Source organism: Hyperolius riggenbachi, chromosome 2 (genome assembly GCF_040937935.1).
Source record: "Hyperolius riggenbachi isolate aHypRig1 chromosome 2, aHypRig1.pri, whole genome shotgun sequence".
Classification (NCBI taxonomy): Eukaryota; Metazoa; Chordata; class Amphibia; order Anura; family Hyperoliidae; genus Hyperolius; species Hyperolius riggenbachi.
In genome coordinates this window covers 71124900-71151368 of record NC_090647.1, presented here as the reverse complement: position 1 = coordinate 71151368, position 26469 = coordinate 71124900, and the positions used below count along the sequence as shown (strand labels likewise).

At 45.2% G+C, this 26469-nt stretch overlaps 1 protein-coding gene across 1 annotated transcript in view; it reads right to left on the bottom strand.

Moving 5' to 3' along the window:
• Nucleotides 1-332: 332 nt before the first annotated feature.
• Nucleotides 333-26469, bottom strand: part of LOC137545544 (hydroperoxide isomerase ALOXE3-like) — a 75120-nt gene continuing 48983 nt past the window's right edge. Inside the window, exons 9-14 of the mRNA XM_068266902.1 lie at nucleotides 21228-21314; nucleotides 18300-18469; nucleotides 11830-11951; nucleotides 9920-10020; nucleotides 3108-3278; nucleotides 333-1961 (exon numbers count right to left, since the gene is read on the bottom strand). Of these exons, the coding sequence (XP_068123003.1) occupies nucleotides 1782-1961; nucleotides 3108-3278; nucleotides 9920-10020; nucleotides 11830-11951; nucleotides 18300-18469; nucleotides 21228-21314 (831 nt within the window). The 3' untranslated portion in view covers nucleotides 333-1781. The remainder of the gene's footprint in view (nucleotides 1962-3107; nucleotides 3279-9919; nucleotides 10021-11829; nucleotides 11952-18299; nucleotides 18470-21227; nucleotides 21315-26469) is intronic.

Here is a 26469-nt window from a genome sequence, read left to right as displayed (position 1 = left end):
TAACACTACACCCAAATATATACAAATACATAGTTTTACATTATAAATTAACTCATCACCTCCCACACTCCCTTATTATTTTTTTTTATTATTTTTTTGTAATAAAAAGAAGAAAAAAAACTACAATAAAAAAAAAAAGTTACCTTAGGGACTGAACTCTTTAAATATTTATGTCAAGAGGGTATAACACTGTTACTTTATAAACTATGGGCTTGTGATTAGGGATGGACGCAAAACTGAAAAAAATGCACTTTTATTTCCAAATAAAATATTGGCACCAAACATTGTGATAGGGACTTAATTTAAATGGTGTAATAACCAGGACAAATGGGCAAATTTCATGGATTTTAATTACAGTAGCATGCATTATTTAAAAACTATAATGGCCAAAAACTGAAAAATAACTTTTTCCTATTTTCCCATTAAAACACATTCATTTAGAATAAAATAATTCTTAGCATAAGAAAGCCTAATTGGTGGTGAAAAAAAACAAGATATAGTTTATTTCATTGCGATAAGTAATGACAGTTCTAAATGAATGAATGTCAGGAGTGCTGAAAGGTGAAATTTGCTCTGGTGCTCCAGGGGTAAACCCCTTCAGTTGTGAAGTGGTTAAGGAGAGAAGATTTGCACATTAGGAGGACCAGCAGCTAACACTACATGTTAGGACACTGTGGCAAAATAGCGCATATATTCTGAGCACATATTACAAACCCCATTTGTGCTGATGTGGGCTCTGAGAATGTACATTTATACAGGTGTAATTTTCTAATGTGAACAGTGGTAAAGGCAAACCTCCAAAAACCTATACCGGTAGTTTAATACATATGGAATGTACAGCAGGATAAACAAAGTTTTGTTGTTTTTTTTGTTTTTTTAAATGGTAATGCCTAATCATCTGCTCGTCCATAGATTGCAAGACTTCTTTATAGCAGACAGAAATGTGAAAAGCTGCCAAACATTTAGAGGTGGCCACTAACAATACAATTTGTTGAATGATCAATTACGAATGATTCTTCGTATGAACGATCTTAAATGATCGTTTCGGACCACAAATGGACTGAAATCTCTGTACTCATCAGATTAATGGGTTTATACGGAAATTTGGATTGATTTCCTTACTCTGATCAGATTGGTTAGGAAGGAGATTTTGGTCCATTAGTGGTTCTAAACAATCCTTTACAATCTTTCATGCAAAGAATTTTCCGTAATTGATCGTTCAACAAATGTATCGCTAGTGGCCACCTTTTACGATGTTGTGGCCTAATCAACTATATAATTCAATAATTGTATTGAATTGGATGATCAACAATCAGAATCATTTTGGCAAGTACAACAGGGGGGTTGTACTCGGCATTGGTTTTGTCTCATACAGGTTCTGAAACGATGGGGGGGATAATGTCCGAAAGTCAAGAGCCGAAGCCGCCTAAGCATGCCCGATCGATGATTTGACTAATTCTGAGGTACTCTCCAATGAGCGGTGGCTGCATGTAATGGTGATCTTCAGGGGAAGCAGTGGACAAGGCTGGGAGTCACAGCAGCTGGAGAAGGTGAGATTACAATGCACAGGCGCCTTGGCGGGGGGGCACATTAACATTTGAGGGGACAACAGCAGAGACAGCATCTCAAGGCCAATTTCAAAAAGATTTCATGCTGAAATCAATGGGAATTTAGCCTGTAGTGTATGGGCAGCCAACAGATGTCTCTCCAATCAGATTCTGTCAGAGAGAGATCTGTTCTTTGGTTGATCTGCCCATACATCGCTAGATGTATGGGCACCTTTAGACTGACACGCTGTTTTCTATCAGGCCCGGGTCCAGATAAGGATAGGGGAGTGGCAAGGACTCATTTCTCTTCTGGATGTATTTGGAGATCTCAGATAGTTTATCTTGAAAAACTTTGATGGACTTCTGTATCTTCTCTTCTGTAAAACGCACATCAGGGTAATTCCCCAGACGCCTCTGTAAAAAGAGAATCTAGTTAACCTGATATTCACAACACATCCTTCTTACATCAAGTCTACAAATCAGACAAATTGGTCTAAGGATTTAACTCTTGATTCTTCTTATTCTGAGAGAAAAGTGAAAGGTAACCCACTGAGACTATCATCATGACGCAGTGATTGGTGTTTCTAAAGGTGGTCAAAGGTCTGTACCAAAGCCATTATAAGGAATTTCATTGGAAATGTATCAAATTTATCAAAATAGAAAACTTTGGACTGGATTCATCAATGAGAGGATTGCAAGCTCAGCGCACGCTATGTTGTGGTAGTGTAGCGTTCACTGGTAACTTACTCACACACCTTCTATGTAACGGCTGCGTCACTGAACCCACCCTGAGTCTCGGTGGGTTCAGTGGCCTTGATGAACGTGATTCCTGCACTTTGATTGGCCCAATAGGCTGCCTGTCACTTGGCAGGCAGCCTATTGGGCTAATCAAAGTGTAGGGATTACGTCCATTAAAGCCACTGGGCACGCCGGGGCCCAGGGCAGGTTCAGTGGAACGGTTGTTATGTAGGAGGAACACACGTAAGTTACCAGCGCACCCTACGCTGCACAGCTCAGGCTTCTCTTATTAAGCTGCACTGCTTTAGCAAGACAATGTTGAGGAAGAAGCCTTATGTTAGGTACTAGGGCACTTTTGGGTTATGGTAGGTTAATTGATAGGGTAAGGGGATGACCATCATTTTAGTTAGTATGAAAACCAGGCAATAGGTCAGGAACTAGGGTGGTGGGGGAAGCACAGTGGCGTAGCTAAGGAGCTGTGGGCCCCGATGCAGATTTTACATTGGGGCCCCACAAGCACTCTATACATAATTGATATAGTGCACCAAAACCTGCCAATGGCAACCTCAGTGTCAGAGGCGCAAGAAGGGGATGGGGAACAGTTTGTCAATGATTACCAATATTCAAAGTATCTATAGAAGTGATTATTATGAGCACAGTACGAATAGAGAGCTAATACTGAAGTTGAGGGAGGGCCCCTCGGGGCTCCTCTGGCCCCAACGCGGTTGCAACCTCTGCACCCCCTATTGCTACACCCCTGGGGAAGGACACCTCCAGAACCATACAGTTACACAGTCATCTCCATTCTTCTTTTTTTCTTACCTGGTCTTCTGGTTCAATACTGAGTAACAAAATATATGTTATTATGAAAGCAGAAGTGTTCACAGCAGGTAAAGTTGCCAGGATGGTCTCCATTGTGGTGACCCCTTTAGCTGTGGGTGGAGGACTCTTCATGGTGCTAGGTCCATTGGGTGTCCAGGAAAAGAAGTCAAACTGAAAGGGAAATACATATCTTATACAACAAGATATAAAAAAAATATCTGAATGGCATGACAATAAAGTCATTGTCCAACCAAGATCACGTCCATGCTGACCTACATATTCAGTAAAGTACTACCTCTCCAGAAATAGCTTTTAAGTTTGGAATGTATGGAGATTGTCAGACCCTCTTTCAGGATAGAACATAATAATGAATGAACACAGGCAGAGATAGCAGCATTAAAGCAAACCTGTACTTACCGGAGGAACAAAAAGTTACTTATCTAGGATACTTACCTGTGGATAATCCAAAGGCTTCCCGTGTCCTTCTCGACACCACCATCTGGCCAGGACCCTCTGACAGTTTGCGGCCCCTCTACCCTTCATGAAGTAGTGCGGCGATACTACAAGAGCGCAACCAAGAGAACATAATGGACAAGCTCTTGTCAGATATGTTCAGAGGGTTCAAGCCTGGCAGGGTCGAGGATGAGATTCCTTGACCAGTTCAGACTCACTTTAAATAAATAGAAAAAAAAAACTTTTTGAAATATCTTAAACTACGAATTTACAGTGCTATCCATTTCTTCTCCTAAATAAAATTAGCATTAACCAGCCGGGCGGTATGGACGAGCTCAGCTCTTCCATTACCGCCGGAGGCTGCCGCTCAGGCCCTGCTGGGCCGATTTGCATGAAATAAAAAGCAGCACACGCAGCCGGCACTTTGCCAGCCGCGTGTGCTACCTGATCGCCGCCGCAGCGCGGCGATCCGCCGCGTGCAGCCGTGAAAGGAGGTCCCCCCAGCCGCCTGAGCCCAGCGTAGCTGGAACAAACAGTTCCGGCCAGCGCTAAGGGCTGGATCAGAGGCGGCTGACGTCAGGACGTTGGCTGACGTCCATGACGTCACTCCGCTCGTCGCCATGGAGACGAGGTAAGCGAAACAAGGAAGGCTGCTCATTTCAGCCTTCCTTGTTACTTCTGGTCGCAGGAGGCGATCAGAAGAACGCATCCGGAGCGCCCTCTAGTGGGCTTTCATGCTGCATGAAATAGTTTTGTTTTAATTAAAAAAAAAAAAACTCCCGCAGCCGCCCTGGCGATCCTAATAGAACGCCAGGGTGGTTAAAGCATACATCTGGGAATTAAGAAAAAAAAGGTTTATTCACGTTGCAGCCCCTCTAAGTCCATTAGGTCCCACAGCATGGTTCTGCTCTGAGTCAAAGTTCCGGTCGCCCCTTTGTAAGATTGTAACCTGTGGCCAGGTCTGGACCCTCTGTACATGTGCGGGCATGCCGCATGCTTCTCATGAGAGAACTGAGCTGCGCAAGCGCAGAGCGCTCCCGGCAATGGCAATACAATCGTGAAAGGTGTCCAGTGTGCCCGTGCATATGCAGAAGAAGCCCCAAGTGAGTAAAACTTTTTTTTTTTTAATTCCCAGGTGTATCCTTTGAGTCTGGGAGCTTTTGTTAGGTACTGGTAGATTATTTAAACGTAACATTAAATAAAGGAAAAAGTAACATACTGCGAAAGATGCCGGTATTATGTAAATTCAAAATAATAATAATACTTACCATGGTAGAGTGAAGCCTCTGGATCTCCCAGAGGCTTCCCCTGTCTCCAACCACCGTGCTGCTCCAGCAGCGGGAACACCCTCCCCCAAACCTTGCTGCTGTGCTCCCATGCATATACGAGCACTACCGCACTGCACAGTAGCATGGAGCCATTGTTTAGGCTCAATGGAAAAAGTCAAGCTCATTCGGCTCCTGGCTACTATGCAGTGTGGCCATGCTCCATCAGCAAGAGATTGTTGACGAGCTTCAGGAGGTCCCAGCACCGGAACAGCAAGGTGGAGAGAGACAGATACAACTTCTCAAGGATCCAGAGATCTGCCTCTACTTAGGTAAGTAACAGGCATGGTCGGAAGAGCCAATTTCCGATTCCGTGGTAATTCCGCATACCGCCACTACCGAAATTCCGCTACCGTTTCATTCCGACTGAATTCCTGAGCTGTTCCGCGAAATTCCGAGATATACGGAATTACGTCAGAAAATTTTTAAAATCTCTCTCTGCTGAAGGACCTTGTCCCACCTCTACATGCTAAAGCTGGCCTAGCATGTACCATACTACCATTATGATCAATTCAATAGATATGCTATGGTATATAAGCATGCTTTTCAAAAAGTACCAATCCTTAAAGGGGAACTGAAGAGAGAGGTATATGGAGGCTGTCATGTTTATTTCCTTTTAGACAATACCAGTTGCCTGGCAGCCCTGCTGATCCTCTGCCTCTAATACTATTAGCCATAGCCCCTGAACAAGCATGCAGCAGATCAGGTGTTTCAGTGGTTCAGACTTATAAGTCGGATCTGACAAGACTAGCTGCATGCTTGTTTCTGGTTTTAATCAGATACTACTGCAGAGAAATAGACCAGCAGGGCTGCCAGGCAACTGGTATTGATTAAAAGGAAATAAACATGACAGCCTCCATATACCTCTCTCTTCAGTTCCCCTTTAATCATGCTACTTTTTCTATTGAATTGATCATAATGGTAGTATGGTTTATGCTAGGACAGCTTTACCATGTAGTGTGGTTCATGGTCTAGAGGTTAAGACAGATACCTACTAGCTACTACACATTGCATCTTGGGTTCAAATCCCAGCTATGGTATATAAGCATGCTTTTCAAAAAGTACCAATCCTTAATCATGCTACTTTTTCTATTGAATTGATCATAATGGTAGTATGGTTTATGCTAGGACAGCTTTACCATGTAGTGTGGTTCATGGTCTAGAGGTTAAGACAGATACCTACTACACACTGCATCCTGGGTTCAAATCCCAGATATGGTATATAAGCTGTTTTGAAAATCTGCAATTCCCTACTGGATGATATAAGAGGATGGATGGAGGAGGAGGAAGAAAGGAAGAGGAAGGAAGGAAGGAAGATTTTTGATGTTATTCTGGAAAATTCCGGTGGAATTATAAAATTTACGCGGAATTCCATTTGAGATATATAGAAATTCCGTTCCGACTAACAAAATCGGAATTATTAATTCCGATCGGAATCACGGAATTAATAATTCCGCGGAATTTTCCGACCATGCCTAGTAAGTAACAAAACTGGGTAATTTTTTCCCCTTCAGGTACTTTTAATATACAGTGTGTGATCACTATAATACTCAGCTTTCAAAACATTAAAATAAAATGGAAATCATCTGATTCATTTAGAGACTCTAAAGGCAGAATATTGGTATTGATAGGCAGTAATTGCTATAATCAGGGCCGGATTTACCATAAGGCACTCTCCTCCCTGAGCCCCTCTCTCCCTCCTTCCCTATGCAGCATCCTGATGAGAATGTAAATGAGAGGTTACTCATCCTGCTCTCTGTACTCCACTCACCAGATCTCCCTTTAGTCAGGGGCACCTCTAGCTACTTAATATTTAGTGTAATTCTAGCTACTGAATACTAAGGGGCACCTGCATTTACCTATGATGGGCAAGGGAAGTACACAGGCGGTGCAGTTTGGGGGTTTGTAGGTTCATTGAGGGCAAAATCCAAGGTGCCAGGACATCTGTGCCTATAGGCTCCTGTGAGGAAAATCCGGGCCTGGCTATAATTAATTGCTATACGCCCCTAATGACTCTCAAACGGAATTCCTTAAAGGATACCCGAACTGACATGTGACATTATGAGATAGACATGTGTATGTACAGTTCCTAGCACACAAATAACTATGCTGTGTTCCTTTATTTATTTCTCTGCCTGAAAGAGTTAAATATCAGGTATGCAAGTGGCTGACTCAGTCCTGACTCAAACAGGAAGTGACTACAGTGTGACCCTCACTGGTAAGAAATTCCAACTATAAAACACTTTCCTAGCAGAAAATGGCTTCTGAGAGCAAGAAAGAGGTAAAAAAGGTGAATTTCTTATCAGTGAGGGTCACACTGTAATCACTTCCTGTCTGAGTCAGGACTGAGTCAGCCACTTGCATACCTGATATTTAACTCTTTCAGGCAGAGAAATAAAAAAAGGAACACAGCATAGTTTTTGTGTGCTAGGCACTGTACATACACATGTCTATCTCATAATGTCACATGTCAGTTCGGGTATCCTTTAAAGTGGTCTTAAAGCCAACATTTCTAATTTGCTCTAAAAGATTCCTCACAGATTGAAAGAGACTATCCCAGAACATCAGTGAAATGGTTAAACAAAGCACTTTGTCCTGCTATTCAGCTTCAAATCCACACCCAAACTGTAGATAACAGTATCTTCCAATTTTACATATTGGAAGCAACTGAGCTTGTTTTGAGCTATACACTAATAGGGACTAAGGGAAGTTTTTCCGTAAGCGGCTGCTTGAAGCAACTAACCCTCTGACACTACAGTGGAAACCAGGGACTGCAACTCCTTCATATATAACCAGATGGTGAGCAGGGAGCTATAGGGGTTTGAGGGGAGTGTATGTTTAGCTGGTGCTGGTCTGCCATACCCCCCACACCTGCACACTATAGGGAGTGGAAAGAGTCACACTGGCCGTGTATTGCTCAACTAAACAACAGTCTGCACTATTGCAATTTCGATATGTTTTTTCCGAGGTGTGTTCATATGCCAAAGAGAACTTTGAAAGACTCTGGACGGTTGAATATATGAACTGAGCGCTACTATTCTGTGGACAATTGAATATTTATGTCCAGAAACTGGAGACTTAATGATTGTGGAACACACTAGTAGGATGGAGGTTGCGATGAAGCTAGAGGAATATTTTTTTACACAACGCTGAAGAGGATAACCCCCTGCATTGCACTGGATGGCACACAAACCCGTCATTAGGAGACTTTGGTTAAAAAAGCAAAGAATTTTAAGAATTTTGCTTCTTTCTAGAGAATAGGATGGTCTTCATAAAAAACATTTTTAAACTCCTACCCCCAATATTACATATTCAATAAAGTTTAAATGAACCAAGCTCGATTCCTTGGACTCAAATAAAAAATACAAGATTTCAGAAATAAAATCTATTTTCTAAATTATAATAATAATCAGCAGCATTTTTTCAGCTGCATGATGACAAATATAAAATATTTTACATTTATTGGAGGAACCCCTCCCTTCCTTTCATATTGCCGGGATTTTTCCGGCAAACTGGTGGAGTAGGTGGTGTCCGGCAATGGAGGAATTGCTAATGGCTGCCCCCAGTATAACCCTAGCTATGAAAAGAGAAGGGTGAAAAGCATGCACTGAAATGATCATAGGCTTGAAGGAGTGTTTATTTATCTTTGTATGTGTATTGAGTGGTGCAACTAAATATTTTTAATAAAAAAAATGTTTGGTTTGGGTCCGCTTTAACTCACCAGACAGCCCTAACATTTTCCAAAGCTAGGTTTTTATTGTGAAGCAATAACCTTTTAACCCAGTATTACAAACCATCCCACTCTTACAAATTACGCAATAGCAGTGGTACTGTGTAGACCTTGCCTTCTAGTGGGATTTAGATTTTTAAGGAAAATTATGGAAAACTCCTAGGACAGGTACCTACTACACAACTCTTCTGCTCTGGAGACATGGTTGGCTAGTTAAACAACTCCCCTCTTTATCTACGGACCAACAAGAATCACTAAATGCCCGTATTACTATGGTATGGCTACGCTACTGTGGTCATGCTACTAGCCTACCATGTGTCACGTTACTAGAATATCTTGTGGTGCTTCCGTGGGGAAGTAACAGCAATATTGCCATGCACAGGGCCTCCATCAGAAATTTGGGGCCCCTCACACATCAGGCCTGGCCCCCCTCCTGGCCCACCCACTGGTTGCTGTGCCCGCCCATCTGATCTGTGCAATTAAGTCACAGAAAACTGCCCGCCAGCCCCTATAGCACTGGCATTTTAAACAAGCCAGCCAGTAGGCCTGAAAGATTTTGGGAAAAGATTGAATTGCCCGATTTCCATCAGAAATTGTGATTTTGATTCGATTGACGATTTTTGATACACAACAATGTATCAGCACACCGTTGTAAGTATAGGTAAGCCAGCTATAGATGCCGCAGTACAGGTTATCCATTATAGGTGCCGCATGTACAGGTTAGCCAGTATAGGTGTCGCAGTACAGGTTAGCCAGTATAGGTGTCACAGTACAGGTTGGCCAGTAAAGGTGCCACAGTAAAGCATCCCGCCTCCCCCCTGCAATGGTGTCCACCCTTTCTCCCTCCCTTCGCAGCGATAGCGCGCGGCAGGTGCTGTTACTCAGCGTGCCTCTTGCCCGCACAGATCATACCACCAGTTCCGGTCCTCTCTGTCTACAGTACTGGGGTGCAGCTTGATAACATCAACAAGCCACATGCCCTGGTACCGTGGACAGAGGAGACCAGAGCTGGTGATGTGATCTGCACGGGCAAGAGGCACAGTGAGTAACAGCACTGGCGGCCCGCTATCGCTGTGGAGGGAGGGAGAGAGAGGAGGAGGGAAGACGGTTAAAAAACCACAGCATCAAAGCTGGAATTGCTTAGTTGATAAAACATTTAAATCTCAGTATGGGCATTGTTGGTATGCAGAGGACTGCAACAGCCTCCTCTTCACTTAAGATGAAATTGTTATTCGTCGTCAAATTCTCTGTACTGGTATGACATAAACATCCATCTCTATATGTACTAGTTCTTTGTCACTTGCCTGACTGGTTCCAACTGCTGAGTGCTGAGCAGAACATCTGAATATCACCATAGTCAGGTACTTGATTAAGCAGGCCTTTGTCTCCAAGGAAGATGGGATTCCTGAAAGCAACAGTAGAACCTTGTACTCAAGACCTTTGCAACACTGTAGACTTAATATACTTTCAAACATGATTAGGATCAGCCATTTGGACATACAGTATATGCAAAATAAAGAGTGCAACGTGTTTATTAGAAGTTAGTCAACTTTGTTTCTCACATAGGAAGATGAAGGTTTGCTTGCTTCTTGGGAAGACACAGTGGAAGAACAAGAAAATTATTTATGGTAATTTCAAACTAAAGCTGAGCTGTACTGTCTATGCGAAGACTGCCATATTATTGCCAAATGGTAGACAGGACGATTGTCCTGGATTGACCACTTATAGTACATGACTAAAGATAGAGCAGTCTCAAAAGCCTTCTGTTGTAAACCAGAAGGAAGAAGATTCACTGGCCAACCAGTGATAATTCTTCATCTACCAAAATTGGATATCAGGCTCCCTGCACACTGCAAATCCGTTTTCCGATTCCGATTCCGTTTCCGATTCCGATTCCGTTTCCGATTTTCCTTGAATACATTCAACAGAAAAACGGATCAAAAAACGCAGCATGCAGTTAAGATTAAAAATCTGAATCGGAATCGGATGTAAAAACAGATTAAAAATCTGAATCTGAATCTGATTTGCTTGCAGTGTGCAAGAGGCCTAAGACATACTGTATGTGCTCTTTTCCTAGCACTGCCCATGCCAAGATGAGAGTCTCGCCAAGTAGCAGTTTCACTGCCGCTGTGCACAATTGTACATGTGTACGCCCCATTCTGTGCATGTACACACTCCCACTGGTCCTCGTGTTCGTGCATGAACTCTTGTGTGTGGATACTTGCACGCTCCCGATGATTACCAAGCCAGTACTTAATGGTTCAAGGGAACACATACTGTAAATTGTTACCTTAGGAACTCAGCTTTTTCAATTTGTATGCCATGAGGGTATATTACTGTTGTTTTTGCAAATAAGGCCTTGTAAATATTGATAGAGTACAATGAGCAGAAAATAGAAAATAATATAATTTTATTTCCAAATAAAATATTGTCACCATACATTGTACTAGGAACATAATTTAAATGGTGTATTAACCAGGATAAATAGCCAAATAAAGTGTGTGCGTGTGTGTGTGTGTGTGTGTGTGTGTGTGTGTGTGTGTGTGTGTATCATCTACAACAAAATCAGAATAAACTTTATTTGTCATGTACGCTGTATGACGTACTCAGAATTGGTTATGGTACACATCGAAATGGCAGCAGTACAAGAAAGTAGGCCCTGGGGCAACTGCCCGCTTTTGCCTCTATGATTGCGCCAGCCCTGCTAGGAAGTGGGGCAAAGTTCCGCATAGGAGGGCTCAAAGTTCAGGGTGGGCATCAGGCTACCAAAGGACTGGGGTGTCTCAGCTTGGCGGGGCAGGGGTGAGCGCTAGAGTTCAGTAGAAGGACAGCCTGGGGGAAGAACGTGCTCCTGCACCTGGTGGTCCTAGAGGGGATGGCTCTAAGACGTCATCCTGATGAGAGGAGTTCAAAGAAGCAACTGCCTGAATGCTCAGGTGGTGCCGCCAGAAGCAATGCTCTCCAGGAGGGTGTGGAAAGCTTCTGGGGGATCCAGAGGCTTCCTTCTTCATAGGTAAGTAGCTAACTTTTTTATTTCAATCTATTTCAGGTTGCCTTAAAACACTGTGTGAACAAGTTATGAGTCATACAAAGGTACCGGGAGTTGGAGTATCAACAGTATTATTTTAGACCAGGGCGCTAAAAATCTACATGGTACATTGTTCAACAGTTTTGACAGTTTGATAATAAGGATATAATTATTTCTCACAATTACCTGAAGCTTCACTTTCCAGAAATCCATAAGTGAAGATCTCGGCCACCCAAGCCTGAAGTTCTGCATCTCCTCTGACCATCTCATCACTCGTATAATAGTGATTTACAACACTGGACACAAAGCTACATGGTAAAAAAAAAACAGGTCAGAATGTATAGCAATTTTTTACACCATGAAATACAGCATATCTACATTCATGCGAATGGCACTCATAGCTGATGCTTGTGAATGGATTTTGGCTTTTTAGCTGACATTTCAGCATATTGTAAATATTTGAAAAGTTTTACTGGAATGAGAGCATAGCAGAGGCAGGGTGGCGTCACACATACCTGATGCTGCGGGACAAACACAGCCATAGCTTCAACACTAAGCACATCTTCATTTAAAGTAAAACTGTAGGAAAAAAAGTGCCTCGGGGGGGCGGGGGTACTTACCTCAGGATAGGAAAGCCTCTGGATCCTAATGAGGCTTCCCCGTCCCCCTCAGCCAGCTGGATCCAGCGCTGACTCCCCCGCAGCAACACTGACTTCAATATTCTCAATAGGTGGGGCGCAAGAACACTAGCTGCATTCCGCTCTGGCGGAAATAGCCCAATCTGGTCTGTTCTACTGCGCAGGCACAAACCGCATGCGCCAGGGGCATACCTAGAAATCCCCGGGCCCCCCTGCAAAAAAAGAGGAGAGCGTGGCCGCAGATCGGTGGGGAGGGGGGACATGCCCCCCTCTCCCTCACCACGGGCTCTCCTCTCAGCACTCCCCTCCTGCAACCATTAGTGGTAGCGGGTGGCGGCGGCAGGCTGAACACATACCTCCTTCTCGCCGGAGGTCTTCCGATCACTGAGTGCTTCATGTAACTTCCTGTGTAAACAGAAAGTAGCATGAAGCTGTTAGCGATCGGAAGACCTCCGGCGAGAAGGAGGTATGTGTTCAGCCTGCCGCCGCCACCCGCTACCACTAATGGTTGCAGGAGGGGAGTGCTGAGAGGAGAGCCCAAGGTGAGGGAGAGGGGGGCATGTCCCCCCTCCCCACCGATCTGCGGCCACGCTCACCTCTTATGCTGCGATCCCTCCTGTCCCACAAAAGTCCCTGAGCGGGCGGCAGGGGTCGCATCCCCTATTGTTACGCCACTGGCATGCGCCTGCGCAGTAGAGCGTTCCCGATCAGGCTTGACCATTTTTGCCGGAGCCTATCGGAAGCCGCTATTGCGCCTAGGTGCTCTGCTGACAAGCCCTTGTCGGCAGATCTTCGGAGATCCCAGCGCTCCCCTTTGGTGAGGAGGGCAGGGAAAGCCTCTTTAGGATGCAGAGTAAGTACCTTCTAGAGGCTTTTTTTCCCCTTCAGATACACTTTAATAATGATGATCCATAATTGTAAAGAAATAAAACTCAGCAAATCATAAGTCTGATCAGTTGCGTCCAGTGAAAAATGGCGCCAGTTAAATAATGGCGCCCCCTTCTTCCCGATATTTGTTTAAAACGATATTTATCGTTTTAATGGCGCAGACCTTGTGAACGTAATTTATCGTTTTAAAACCTGCTTTTTTTGTCCTGCCTGAATATTTATCGTTTTAATCCCTGCTTTGCTGCCATTTAGAAAATGTCTGCTTGCCGAATTTAATGTTTAATAGCACAGCCCCCTTAAAAGATAGAAACACCAAATGTGTAGGGAATGCTAAGAAGAACAGTGGGAACAAGAGGAAATTTATTTTTTTCAAAAAGAGAAAATTGATTTTAAAGTTCAAAGAAAAAAACGATACATTTAAATGCCGCTGGTCAGCGTGTGGGAAATATTTCCCAGCAGTTAATAGCAAAAAGCCCATTAAATCCTAGCAACACCAAATTTGCAGGATCTGTTAAAAAGATAGTGGGAAACAATGTTTAAAAAAAAAATTTTTATTTTTCGGGAGAATGTGTGGGAATTTGTGGGAAATCTGAAAAAAAAATGTCATGGGGTCCCCCCTCCCGAGCCTCTGTAACCCCTTGTCCCCGGCCGAATGGGGCTTCGCACCCTAAGCTATACCAGCCCGCATGGTCCATGGTATGGGGGGACTCCAGGGGGGGGGGGGTGAGGGTCGGCCAAGCCCCCCTTCCCCCCCCCGAGCCCTTGTCCAATCCATGGACAAGGGGCTCTTCCCCACCTCCGGCGCCTCAGGAGGAGGTGGGGGCGACAACTTCCTGGGGGGGGGGTTCATGGCGGCATCTGGGAGTCCCCTTTAAGAAGGGGACCCCAGATGCCCACCCCCCTCCCAGGAGAAATGAGTACAAAGTACCCCTTACCCATTTCCACAAGGGGTTAAATGAAATAAAAACGCAGCCACGAGAAATGTATTTTAATATTCTTAATTAGCTAGAAATACTTACCTGTACCTTTAAAAAAAATGTTCCCACGACAGTATCCTCCAATCTTGCGACCTTCAATTAAGTTGATTGAAGATCTCCGCCGCCCCCCACATAGAAGAGAATGCGTCCGAATGAGCCGATTTCATTCGGTTCAATACAAAAAGAACCGGCTCCTTCAATTCAATACAAAAAGAACCGGCTCATTAATGAGCCAGTTAGTATAGCTTAGAATGCGTCCTGTGTGGACACGTAGCTGTCGGCCCTGGCTCTCCTCCCCACCTGCCTGTACCTGTCACCCCTCACCTAGCAGCACGGCACCCATGGGTGCTGCTAGGTGCCAGGCTAGGTGAGAGGTGAGGAGGCTGGGAGGACAGCGGGAGCCGGCAGCTATGCGTCCAGAAGGACGCATTCTCTGCTATGTGGGGGGCGGCGGAGATCTTTAATCAACTTAATTGAAGGTCGCAAGATTGGAGGATACTGTATACGTTGGATCGTTTACCGAGGATATTGACATGGGAACATTTTAAAGGTACAGGTAAGTATTTCTGGTTAATTAAGATTATTAAAATACTTTTCTCGTTGTTGAGTTTTTATTTCATTTAACCCTTTGTGGAAATGGGTAAGGGGTACTTTATTGTAAACTGAACAGAGGCGCCAAAAGGATAAAAACAGTATTTAAAATATTTAAAATTTGCTTAGGAGGCAGTGGTGGACTTACCTCCTTCAAGCAGACACAAAGAACTGTGTAGTTCGGCAACAATAAATTTATTAGTACACTCCAAGGTTTTTATACAACGCGTTTCGCGGGTCTATACCCGCTTCATCAGGCAATGGAGATAGGAGTACACTATCAAGAGTAAAAGGCACGTATTGGTATGTGATCAGACAAACAGCATAAATATTCAAACAGTTTTTACATTGTGGTGTGTTTTCTTTAAAGTGAGAAAAATTAAGGTGAGTGTTGTTATTACAAAAATTAGGGGGGAGGGGTAGCAGGGCAAGATTCAATTTGATTGACAGAAGGATGGGTTCAAAGTGATTTAGTAAACATGATAGGGAGGGGGGGGGGGGTTAACAAGGGGGAGGGGTAATGGGGGGGAGTTGGTGCTGACTGATGTGAGCTGGCGGCTGCTAAGTGTTATGGTGAAAATTGTATATAATAGTGATAACAATATATAATGTGCAAGTGTATGTTGTATGGAAATATAAGTAGTTAGGTAAGGTGAGCAGGTTCAGTAGGTATAGGAATTTGTGTAGGGGTAGGTTGGAAGGCATATATATGTTGCATATAGAGATAAGGTAGGCAGCTTCAGCAGGTAAAGGGGGTTATGTAGAGGTAGGTTGAAAAATCAGCGAGTATGGGAGAGAAAAAAGCATATGGAACTTACCAGCACAATGTCAGAGTCACATCTGGCGCCTTTGTACCTAGGTGCTGCTGACCTGCTGCTTAAGTAGTGGACTTTGTACCCCTATACTCATTTCTCCTGGGAGGGGGGTGGGCATCTGGGGTCCCCTTCTTAAAGGGGACTCCCAGATGCCGCCATGAACCCCCCCAGGGAGTCGTCGCCCCCACCTCCTCCTGGGGCACCGGAGGTGGGGAAGAGCCCCTTGTCCATGGATTGGACAAGGGCTTCGGGGGGGAGGGGGAGGCTTGGCCGACCCTCCCCTGGAGCCCCTCCATGGACCATGCGGGCTAGTATAGCTCAGGGTGCGAAGTCCCAGTCGGCCGGGGCTCCGCAATCTGGCTATCCCAGCCTGCATGGGGGAAAAGGGGTTACAGTGGCTCGGGAGGGGGGACCCCACGCCATTTTTTTCAGATTTCCAACACTCAGGACATTCCCCAAAAATACAAATTTTTAAATGTTTTTTTTTAAATATTGTTTCCAACTATCTTTTTAACATACCCTGCAAATTTGGTGTTGCTAGGATGTAAGGGGCCTTTGCTATTAACTGCTGGGAAATATTTCCCACACACTGACCAGCGGCATTTCAATGTATCGTTTTTTTTCTTTGAACTTTAAAAACGATTTTTTTTCAAAAAGTATAAGGTATTTTTGTAAAAAAATGTTTTCCTCTTGTTCCCACTGTAACATTCCCTGCAAATTTGGTGTTTCTGGCATTTAAGGGGGCTTTGCTATTAACCGCTAAAGTCGGCGGGCGTTTAATTTTCCCACGATCAGAAGGAGAACTTAAAATCGATTTTTCTCAAAAAGTATACGGTCTTTTTCAAAAAAAAAAATTCCTCTTTTTCCACTGCTCTTCTTAACATTCCCTGCAAATTTGGTGTTTCTATCTTTTAAGGGGGCGGCGCTATTAAACGTTAAAGTCAGCGGGCAGACATTTTCTAAATGGCAGCAAAGCAGGTTTTAAAACGATAAATATCGTTTTGACAGTCGGCGCCATTTTTTAACTTTATAAAACGATAAATATCGTTTAATAATGGTTTTCAATGAGGCGCCATTTTTATAGCGCCCGCGCCTGGTGCCATTTTTCACTGCTCCGTGATCAGTTAGCATTCATGTAAATATCAATATTTTCCTATCATATCAAAAACCCAGCAAACCAATGACTGGATGTGCCCTATTTTTGCTTTAGGCCTTGGACCCACTACAGCACTTTCAGCAGTGATTTTTGCTTTCTAGGAATCACCAGTGATGCCCAAACCACTTTATTACTGAAAAAGAATGGCCATGATTCCACACGAGCAATTTGCATTTTCCCTGAAATTGGCCACTTTTAGCCACTTCAGTTCACATGCCATTTTACTCTTAAAGGGTCACTTACGGCAAGAAAAAAATGAGTTTTACTCACCTCAGGGCTTCCACCAGCCCCCAGCAGCTGTCCAGTGCCCACGCAGTCTCGATCGGATCCTCCTGTCCCCGGCGGCAGCTACTTCCGTTTTCGGCAACAGGCTGTCAGCGCCTGTCGCCGAAAACGGAAGTAGCTGCCGCCGGGGACAGGAGGATCTAAGCGAGACTGCGTGTGAGCTGCAGGGGGCTGGTGGAAGCCCCAGGTGAGTAAAACTTTTTTTTTTTGCTAGCCTTAAGTGTCCCTTTATCACCAAAAGCACATTTCACCTGTCAGTGCTTCTTCCATTCATTTGGCCATAACTTTATCACTGCTTCTCACAAGTGAATGATCTTTGATGATTTGTTTTTGTTTTGCTTTTTGCCATAAATTACGCTCTTTGTGGGCAGAGCATCAGCAGGACAGCCAGGATATTTCCATTGTTTAAAGTGGAGCTAAACTTAGAACATCCTCTCTGCTCTAAAAGATTAGGCACAGCATGATAACGTTCATTCCATTTTAAGAAAATCTTTAAAAAAATGTTTTTAAAGTTTTAGCTGGATTAATTTTCAGGGAGCACAGAAAGGGTTAAGCCTCAGTATTTTCCTGTAAGGGCAGAACCACTGCTCTCATTCACAGCCACTGATAAGTCTGACTACAGTCTGATGTAGCTAAACAAACACACACAGCTCAGTGTAGTGGATTTCTACAGCATTTATATGTGGAATGAAAACTTTTCATTGGGTGCTTTGCAAGCATTTGGATCCACTTTAAAAGGAAAGTAATATGGCAATCTCCAGATCCCTACCACTTCAGGTGTCCTTTAAGTTCCTGCTGTAGTTCACAGCTGAGCTCCTCCAGCTCATCCTTCTGCCTGCCCCTCATTGGGCAGAACAGGTTGTTTAGCAGAAAGCTCCGGACTGAGCCTGTACTTGGGTCAACCAAAACAATTCTTTCACACTACAGCTATCTGGATGTGTGAATAACTAAAAGGAACCAGAGCTGGCTAAATAGAAAATTGTTATACATACCTGGGGATTCCTCCAGTCCCATCCGCACGGATCGCTCCCAGGCTGCCGTCCTCAGCCTTCTCCTGCGTCAATACTGGGCCCTGTAACTTCCTCCAGTCGCGGCCAGTCTGTGCAAGAGAAGTGCGCTATCTACGTATCCCTTCATTGGCTGCAGGAGAAGGCTGAGGACGGCAGCATGGAAGCAATCTGTGTGGATAGGGCTGGTGGAAGCCCCAGATATGTATAACACTTTTCTATTTAGTCAGCTCTGGTACACTTTAAGACCTCTTTGATGCCAAGTGCAGTATTTTTAGGTAAGGCACATAGATCTATACCTTTCTATAGCTGCCCAGATCTTCATTCCATCATCCCTGTACAGGTAATTAGGCACAGTCTCCAGTCCTCTGGCCTGAATGTCATCAGGAAGGCAGAGACTGCTGTAGGTCACCTCCTTCATGGCTTTCTTTAGAAGAATTCCAACCCCAACCTGGTCAAGTGATGCAGCCTGATGTAATTAAAAAAAATACAGAATAATCCAAAAGTACGACACAGAGGAAAATGGCACCCAGTAATCAGCCCCAACCGCCCAGAATTCATCTTTTATCAGCTCTGGTAGAGCAGACTAATGAAAGTACTTTTTTGATTGCTCTGGATTGAATAACTTTATGCACAGCATTACAGCACATCGAGGCAGATTCACTAAATGTCACACCCTTGTCAGTATGAGTTAATTTAACGAGCGTGTGCTACGCGTGGTCCTGTTAGCGTAGCGTGTGTTCTTAAGTTACCTGTGTTTGTAGCACGACTAGCGTGGCCGCTATTACATTAATTAGTGTGGTAGCGGCCGTGCTAATGAAGTAGCACTGTCGCGCTACAAACACATCGCGTGGCACTTCCAAGGGTTGCAGGTAACGCTACACTGACAGGACAGCATTTAGCCTGTGCGCTTGTTAACCATTTCAGCCCGCAGGGATTTTTCACCTTATGCATCCGAGCAATTTTCATCTCCCATTCATTTGCTAATAACTTTATCACTACTTATCACAATTTATTGATCTATGTCTTGTTTTTTCCGCCACTAATTAGGCTTTCTTTGGGTGGTACATTTCACTAAGAATTATTTTTTTATAAATGCATTTTAACAGGATTAATAAGAAAAAAATTGAAAAAATTCATTATTTCTCAGTTTTCGGCCATTATAGCTTTAAAATAATCCACGCTACCGTAATTAAAACCTATGTATTTTATTTGCCCGTTTGTCTCGGTTATGACACCATTTAAATTTTGTCCCTATCACAATGTATGGCAACAATATTTTATTTGGAAATAAAGGTGCATTTTTTCCGTTTTGCGTCCATCACTATTTACAAGCTTATAATTTAAAACTTGTTTGTAGTATACCCCCTTCAAATGCATATTTAAAAAGTTCAGACCCTTAGGTAACTATTTATGTCTTTTTTTTATTATTATTGTAATTTATTTTTTTTTACATTAAAATTTTAATTTGGGTAATATTTTGGTGTGGGAAATAAACAGTTAATTGTTAATGCTATTATATGTGTAAATTGTAATGTAAAAAAAATGTGTAGATGTAGTTTTACTATTTGGCCACAAGATGGCCACCCTCAATTTCTTTTCCATCCTTGTGCTTCTCGCTAAGCGGAAGTACAAGGGGGACGCGGAAAATTGTACGTGCAGAAACATTGAAGCCTCTAGCGAGAGCGATTCGTTTTTTCTGCTGGGGACACGGATCGGTGAACGGGAACCATTTTCCCGTTCACTGATCCCAGGGCTACCGGGGGACAGCACGAGGGCGCGCCCGTGATCATGCGCGGGAGTGCGCCGAAGCGCGGCACCGCAGCAGAGCAGCTGCCCAGATGTGAGCTTCACGTCCGGACAGCAGAAATGGTTAAAATTAACTCACGCTAATAAGCGCGTTATATTTTAGTGAATCTGCCTCATTGCTCTTGAGTGGGGATGGTCAGAAAATTGTAGTGAAAATCCGATTTCCGAGTTTTCTAAAAGAAATCCGGATACCGCGGCAGAAATCGGTATGCAGAAATCGGTATATGAAATTAGGAATTCCACGGAAATGCCGTATTAATGCAACTCAGAAATTTTAGCCCAATCACAGTTCTCGGAAGCACTGGACAAATCAGACTATGCAGAATGTTTCACTTCGGAAATATTAGGCCAATCACAGAATGCTGAATTTTTCTGCAGAAATTGGATTACCACCGAAATTTTAGGCCAATCAGAAGATTTCGGAAGTATTAGGCCAATCAGAGAATGGAGAAGTTTGCCGTGATTGCCAATTGGAAATGCAGTTTCCACATAACGTACATTCATCTTCCCCCCTCCCAAAAAATACTCTCTGAGTTTATTTATTTTTTACAATTAACCAACTTTGTTAAAGAAAAATTAATATGCAGAAGTCAGAATTAGAAATTCCAATTTCCACAGAATCAGTTGTTTATTGGGAAGTGGAAATTTAAGAGTCAATCTTACACTAAAATGGCAATTACAGTTATTACAGGGTCCCTGAGCAGACATTAAAATGGGCAAATGAACTTCCCTGGGGCTTCCTCCAGCCCCTCATAGTTGAAGTCCGTCGGCGTCCTCCAGGCTCCCTCCGTTCTGCCCCGGGCAGCTTCGTTAGAGTGGCGACTTGGCCCGAAGTCGTGGGCCAGTGCGCATGCGGCGTAAGAGTTTTGCACACACACAGCTCTTGAAATAATGAACTGAGCGTGCGGCCGTGGTGTGGAGGGGACGCACATGCACACTGGCCCATGATTTTGGTGTCACCACTCTAACGGAGCCGCCGGGGGGAGAATGGAGGGAGCCATAGGATGCTAGGCATTAGGAGAGGAGGTTAATGTTAGGCATCATGTTAGGCATCAACCATGTTGGGTGGTTAGTGTTAGGCACTAGGAGGGGAGGTTAGTGTTAGGCATTAGTTAGGTGGTTAGTGTTAGGCAGAGGAAGGAAGGTCAGTGTTAGGCAATGGCATTAGGTGTATGGTTAGTGCTAGGCACTAGGAGGGGAGGGTTTGTGAGAGAATGGGGGAGAATAGATACTTCTATCTCAGGATATGACAGCGGATTCTTATGCATGGATGCACTACAGCAACACTTTACAGTGATTTTACACCAGCTAATTGGCTGACATATAGACAGGCAAAAACAGGCACGGCAGTTGAGAGGCTACACAACATTTGTTCCTAGAGTTGGGCTTTAATCAGTTTGTAATAATAAACAATTTACCTTGTCAAACACGCCTCCTGGACCAACCAGCTTGGCAACGCTAACTAAGTTTATATCCAGTGTGTAGCGAAGGTGCGGAATGATCAACTGGTAAAAGATGGACAGAATTAATTTACAATGACATCATATACAAGATATAGTATCCCATGAGGAAGAACCAGTATGGTTAAAGCGGACCTGAACTCAGAATTTCCCCTCTTCTCTAAATGATAAGCAACAGCATAATAACCTTTAAAGAAAAAAACATTTCTTTGTTACAATTGATACAAAGCCTGCAATAAATCTGCAGAGTGTCTACTTCTTGCTTTCATAGAAGCAGACATACCCTATGTTAACCCTTAACATCCTGTGTTTACAAATTAGCTGCTCTGCCGAGGCAGCCAGCTGATACGGGTAAGAGATCAAATTACAGTTGTGATTAGTCACAGATGAGGGAAATTATACAGGCTAAACTCTCTAAATACATACAAGGTGCATTTACGTACTTTATCCTTCTGTCCTGTGCAAGAGTCCATATTCACTTTTAAAGCAAACCTATGAAGCTTGCTATCTGCAGATTTAGATACTTACCTCAGGAGGGGGGGAAGCCTCTGCTTCCTTGTATGTCAATGTCAGTCCGGTCCAGCGCTAGGACCCCCAAAGAGTTGCCTCCCTGCACATGCGCACTAGAAACGTCCCGCTCGGGCTCCGGCAGAAATAGCCAAGCCCGATTGTGTCCTGCTACTGCAGATGGCTTGCACCTGCGCAGTAGCACTAGCGGATTTCCATTTGGGCTCCAGTGGAAATAGCCGAGCTCTAGTGGAATTGGGCCTGCTCTACTGCACAGGCGCAGACAGCAGTAGGACGCAATCAGGCTCGGAAACTTCCACTGGAGCCCAAAAGGAAGCTGTGACTGCGCCTGTGCGAGGCTCCTGAATGCAGAGACAAGGGGATTTTCGAGGGAGCCAGTGCTTGATCCCCCCTGGTGAGGAGGATGGGGGAAGCCTCTTTAGGATGCAGAGGGTTCCTCCTCGTAGAGTAAGTAATCTTTAGGGCACTTTTCTTTCCAGATACACTGTCTTGAAAGAAAGCCTGAGAAGGGCAAATTAAAAAAAAAATATATGTACCAGTGGCTTCCTCCAGCCTCCTTCAGGCTGCTCGGTCCCTTGCCAGCCCCCATCATGCTTCCACAGTGAATTTTGATTGGCTATTGTAGGCTCCACCCACTTCTCTCACCTGGTTCCCCCACCTGGCCATGGGGGGGCGCCGAGCTGGAGGGGCAGCCAGGAAGCAGGGGCAGTGGGCAGGCCCCCTCACCTGGGTCTCCCCGGTCCGTGCTCCCCCTCCAGCTATTACCGCAGTGTACAAGTATCCTTCCGCGTTCCAGTGCTGCGTTCCACCGCTTGTCATTTTCTGCAATGCCGCCTGCTGTACTTCCGCAAGTCCAGAAGAGCGGCGTGGCAGGAAGTGATGAACGTGGGAACATAAGGAGGTGAGTCATCGGTTCCCTCCTGCTGCCTGATACTTGTACACAAAGCTAACAGCTGGAGGGGGAGCGCAGACCGGTGGGACCCAGGTGAGGGGGGTCCGACTCCACTACCCACCGCTGTGCCTGCTGCCCTCCTGTTACAGTACCTGTCGCCGGCGGTTACGCGCGCGTACATCTACGCGCTTGCGCAACATCTTTTATGTCATCTGAGCGGTCTTCTGTGGGCCATTGCAGTGCGCGCACGGGTCCGAGCGTCCGTGTTAGCGCGCATGTGTACACGCACGCGCAGGGCGCCAATTATGAATTCAGTATTTAAGTGAGCTGCTGGAGCTATTCAGTGCTGTTTGTTCTGATCAGCTTGGTGCCAGTAGCCGCTGGAGCCTTGTCTTGACCTCTGTTTTGCCCGTTGACGATTTTGCCTGTTGCTAACTTACGATTCTAGCCGCCTGTCCCGACCTCAGCTTGTTTATCGTTTACGCTTGTCTGCTGCCTGCCCTGACCTCTGCTTGTCTACTGTTCCTGCTAGTCTACTGCCTGTCCTGACCTTGGCCTGTACCCGACTACGCTTCTGCCTGAACCTCTCAAGTGGACCGTTGTTCTCTCCGTCTCCTCCGGTGGGTTCGATCCCAGGGGCCGCGACCTGGTGACCACTTGCAGCAAAGTAGTCCTCTGCCCACTAGGGGTAGCAGCCCATCGTCCCTTGCGGGGCGCTCTGGTGAAGACAAAAGTGGTCACTTAGACTCCGCGCCTTGGGAGAGCCTGTGCTGGTGGCAGGGTCAACAACGTCCCGAATATCGTAACACCTCCCTTCCTGGCTGCTACCCCCTCCCACGGCTAGGCGGGCACTGTCTCCCCACTTCTGCCGCCTGAGGAACCTGCCTCACCTCGCCTCATGGGCGGCCCGGGGCTGGCAGTCACAATTTACAAGAGGGTGTCGGGCAGCAGTGGTGATCTCCAGGAGAACACAATAAACCTCTGGAGGATCCAGAGGCCATAGCCGGCCTTTGACCTGAGCGACCAGAGCGGTCGCTCAGGGCGCTGGCTTCTAAGGGTCGCCTATAGCTGGTTGCCCATGCTGAGGGCACCTACACCTGATTTCCTATACTGGGGGCACCTATAGCTGGCTACCTTTGTTGAGTGCACCAACACCTGGCTAACTATACTAGAGGCACCTACGCCTGGCTACCTGTGGGGGGGATGGAGAGTCCTTCATCTGACTTCCTATACTGGGGGCACCTATGCTTGGCAACCTATATTAAGGGCACCTACACATAAGATCCTATACTGGGGGCACCTATACCTGGCTACCTACCTATACTGAGTCTGAGGGCATTACTTTGGGGGGGGGGGGGAGGGGGCACACTGTGGCTATAACGCGTGGTGCAAATTGTCAGTGCTGTGCTATCATTCCAAATTGGGGGGGGGGGGGGGAGGACTAACTATCCCACTGGTTGTTTTTATTAATATTCCTGAAATGTTCTAGCCTTCATTTTTAAGTGTATTCAGGATAATGCACTCTTTCCATCCATTTGTGGTTAATAGTATTTTCTCTATTATACATATGTGACGTGCCACGAAGATCTGAGCATTTGTGTCACAATGTTGAAAAGGTTGGGAACCACTGTCCTAGGAGATATCTCAGGAGAAAAGGTGACTTGCATATGGGCCTGTGTGTGTGCGTGTGTGCATGCGTGTGTGTGTGTGTGCGTGCGTGCGCGCATGCAGGAAGAGGATGAAAGGGGGGGGGGGCACAAAAATCAGGTTTCGCTCAGGGCGCTGTGAAACCTAAGGCCGGCCCTGCCAGAGGCCTCCCCCTTCTTAGCTAAGTATTTGTATTTTTTATTTTTTTCCACCTCGGTTCACTTTAGATGGTGACCTTAATCAATAATGCAACATAACATAGAGTGACCAGACGTCCCGGATTGCCCGGGACGCGTCCCGGGTTGCCCAGGACGCGTCCCGGATTCGGGGTCCGCTGTCCCAGGCAACATGAGGTCCCAGGAAACGTTCCGTCTTCAGCAGCGGGACGTCCCAGCCTCGGGACTCTGGCCACTCTCCTCATGAACTGGCAGCGGCGTCTATAGACGCCGTGCCAGTTTATTGCCCGCAGCCCCGCTCCAGCCTCCTTAGTCTTCCGGTGTTCCGACAACGGCAGGCGAGCAGGGCTACGGCAAGATGGCTGCCGGAGCCCTGTACTGGAGACTATTTGTGTCTCCAGTACAGGGCTTCGGGCACCATCTTGCCGTAGCCCTGTCAGCGCGGGAGAGAAGATCAGGAGCAAGATGGTCCCGGGAGCAGCGCGCCAGAGGCCGGAGACTTCTGCCAGGTGAGTAAATGCTTTTTCCAGGTGAAATGTGCTTCCATTACGTTTTTTTTCTGGTGAAATGTTTGCCTGCATTGTGTTTATTTTCTGGTGAAATGTTTGCTCGCATTGCATTTTTTTTCTGGTGAAATGTTTGCCCGCATTGCATTTTTTTTCTGGTGAAATGTTTGCCCGCATTGCGTTTATTTTCTGGTGAAATGTTTGCCCGCATTGCATTTATTTTCTGGTGAAATGTTTGCCCGCATTGCGTTTTTTTTCTGGTGAAATGTTTGTCCGCATTGCGTGTATTTTCTGGTGAAATGTTTGCCCGCATTGCGTTTTTTTTCTGGTGAAATGTTTGCCCGCATTGTGTTTTTTTTCTGGTGAAATGTTTGCCCACATTGCGTTTTTTTTCTGGTGAAATGTTTGCCTGCATTGCGTTTATTTTCTGGTGAAATGTTTGCCCGCATTGCGTTTATTTTGTACTGACATGTTTGCCCGCATTGCGTTTATTTTATACTGACATGTTTGCCCGCATTGCGTTTATTTTGTACTGACATGTTGCGCGCATTGCATTTATTTTATACTGACATGTTTCCCGCATTGCGTTTATTTTGTACTGACATGTCTGCCCGCATTGCGTTTATTTTATACTGACATGTTTCCGGCATTGCGTTTATTTTGTACTGACATGTCTGCCCGCATTGCGTTTATTTTATACTGACATGTTGCCCGCATTGCGTTTATTTTGTACTGACATGTCTGCCCGCATTGCGTTTATTTTATACTGACATGTTGCCCGCATTGCGTTTATTTTTTACTGACATGTTGCCCACATTGCATTTATTTTATACTGACATGTTTCCCGCATTGCGTTTATTTTGTGCTGACATGTTGCCCATTGCGTTTATTTTCTGGTGTCCGGGGTAACTGTTACTGCATTTATTATTTAATGGTCATAGATGACTATGTTTGCTGCTTTGTGGTTACGGTATACTATTAGCATCAAACAGTTTCTGCACACCCATGATGCAAAGTCTCGTTTGACCACATCATGGCGTAAACACTGCTTTCTTATGCCTCGCTGTTACATCATTACGTTAGCTCCGCCCATACAATGTCATGACCCCGCCCATTTTTCACTGTGGCGAGTCTTCGTCACTGCGCGCTCCTCAGTCCCCCCCACTTTTCGCCCCCGCCCCGTCCCAGGTTGGACCCACAAAAATCTGGTCACTCTACATAACAGCATAGCTCCCAACTGTCCCTCTTTTGGAGGGACAGCACCTCTTTGGGAACCAAATCCCTCTGTCACTCTTTCTTCCTTATTTGTCCATCTTTCAGGACTGATGTACAGATTCGTGTTAATGTACAGGTAGTCCTCGGTTAACGAACGAGATAGGGACTGCCCACTCATTCTTAACCTGAATCTGTGGAGGCGCTTCCTAATTGCGTCATTATGCGCCGCATGTGAA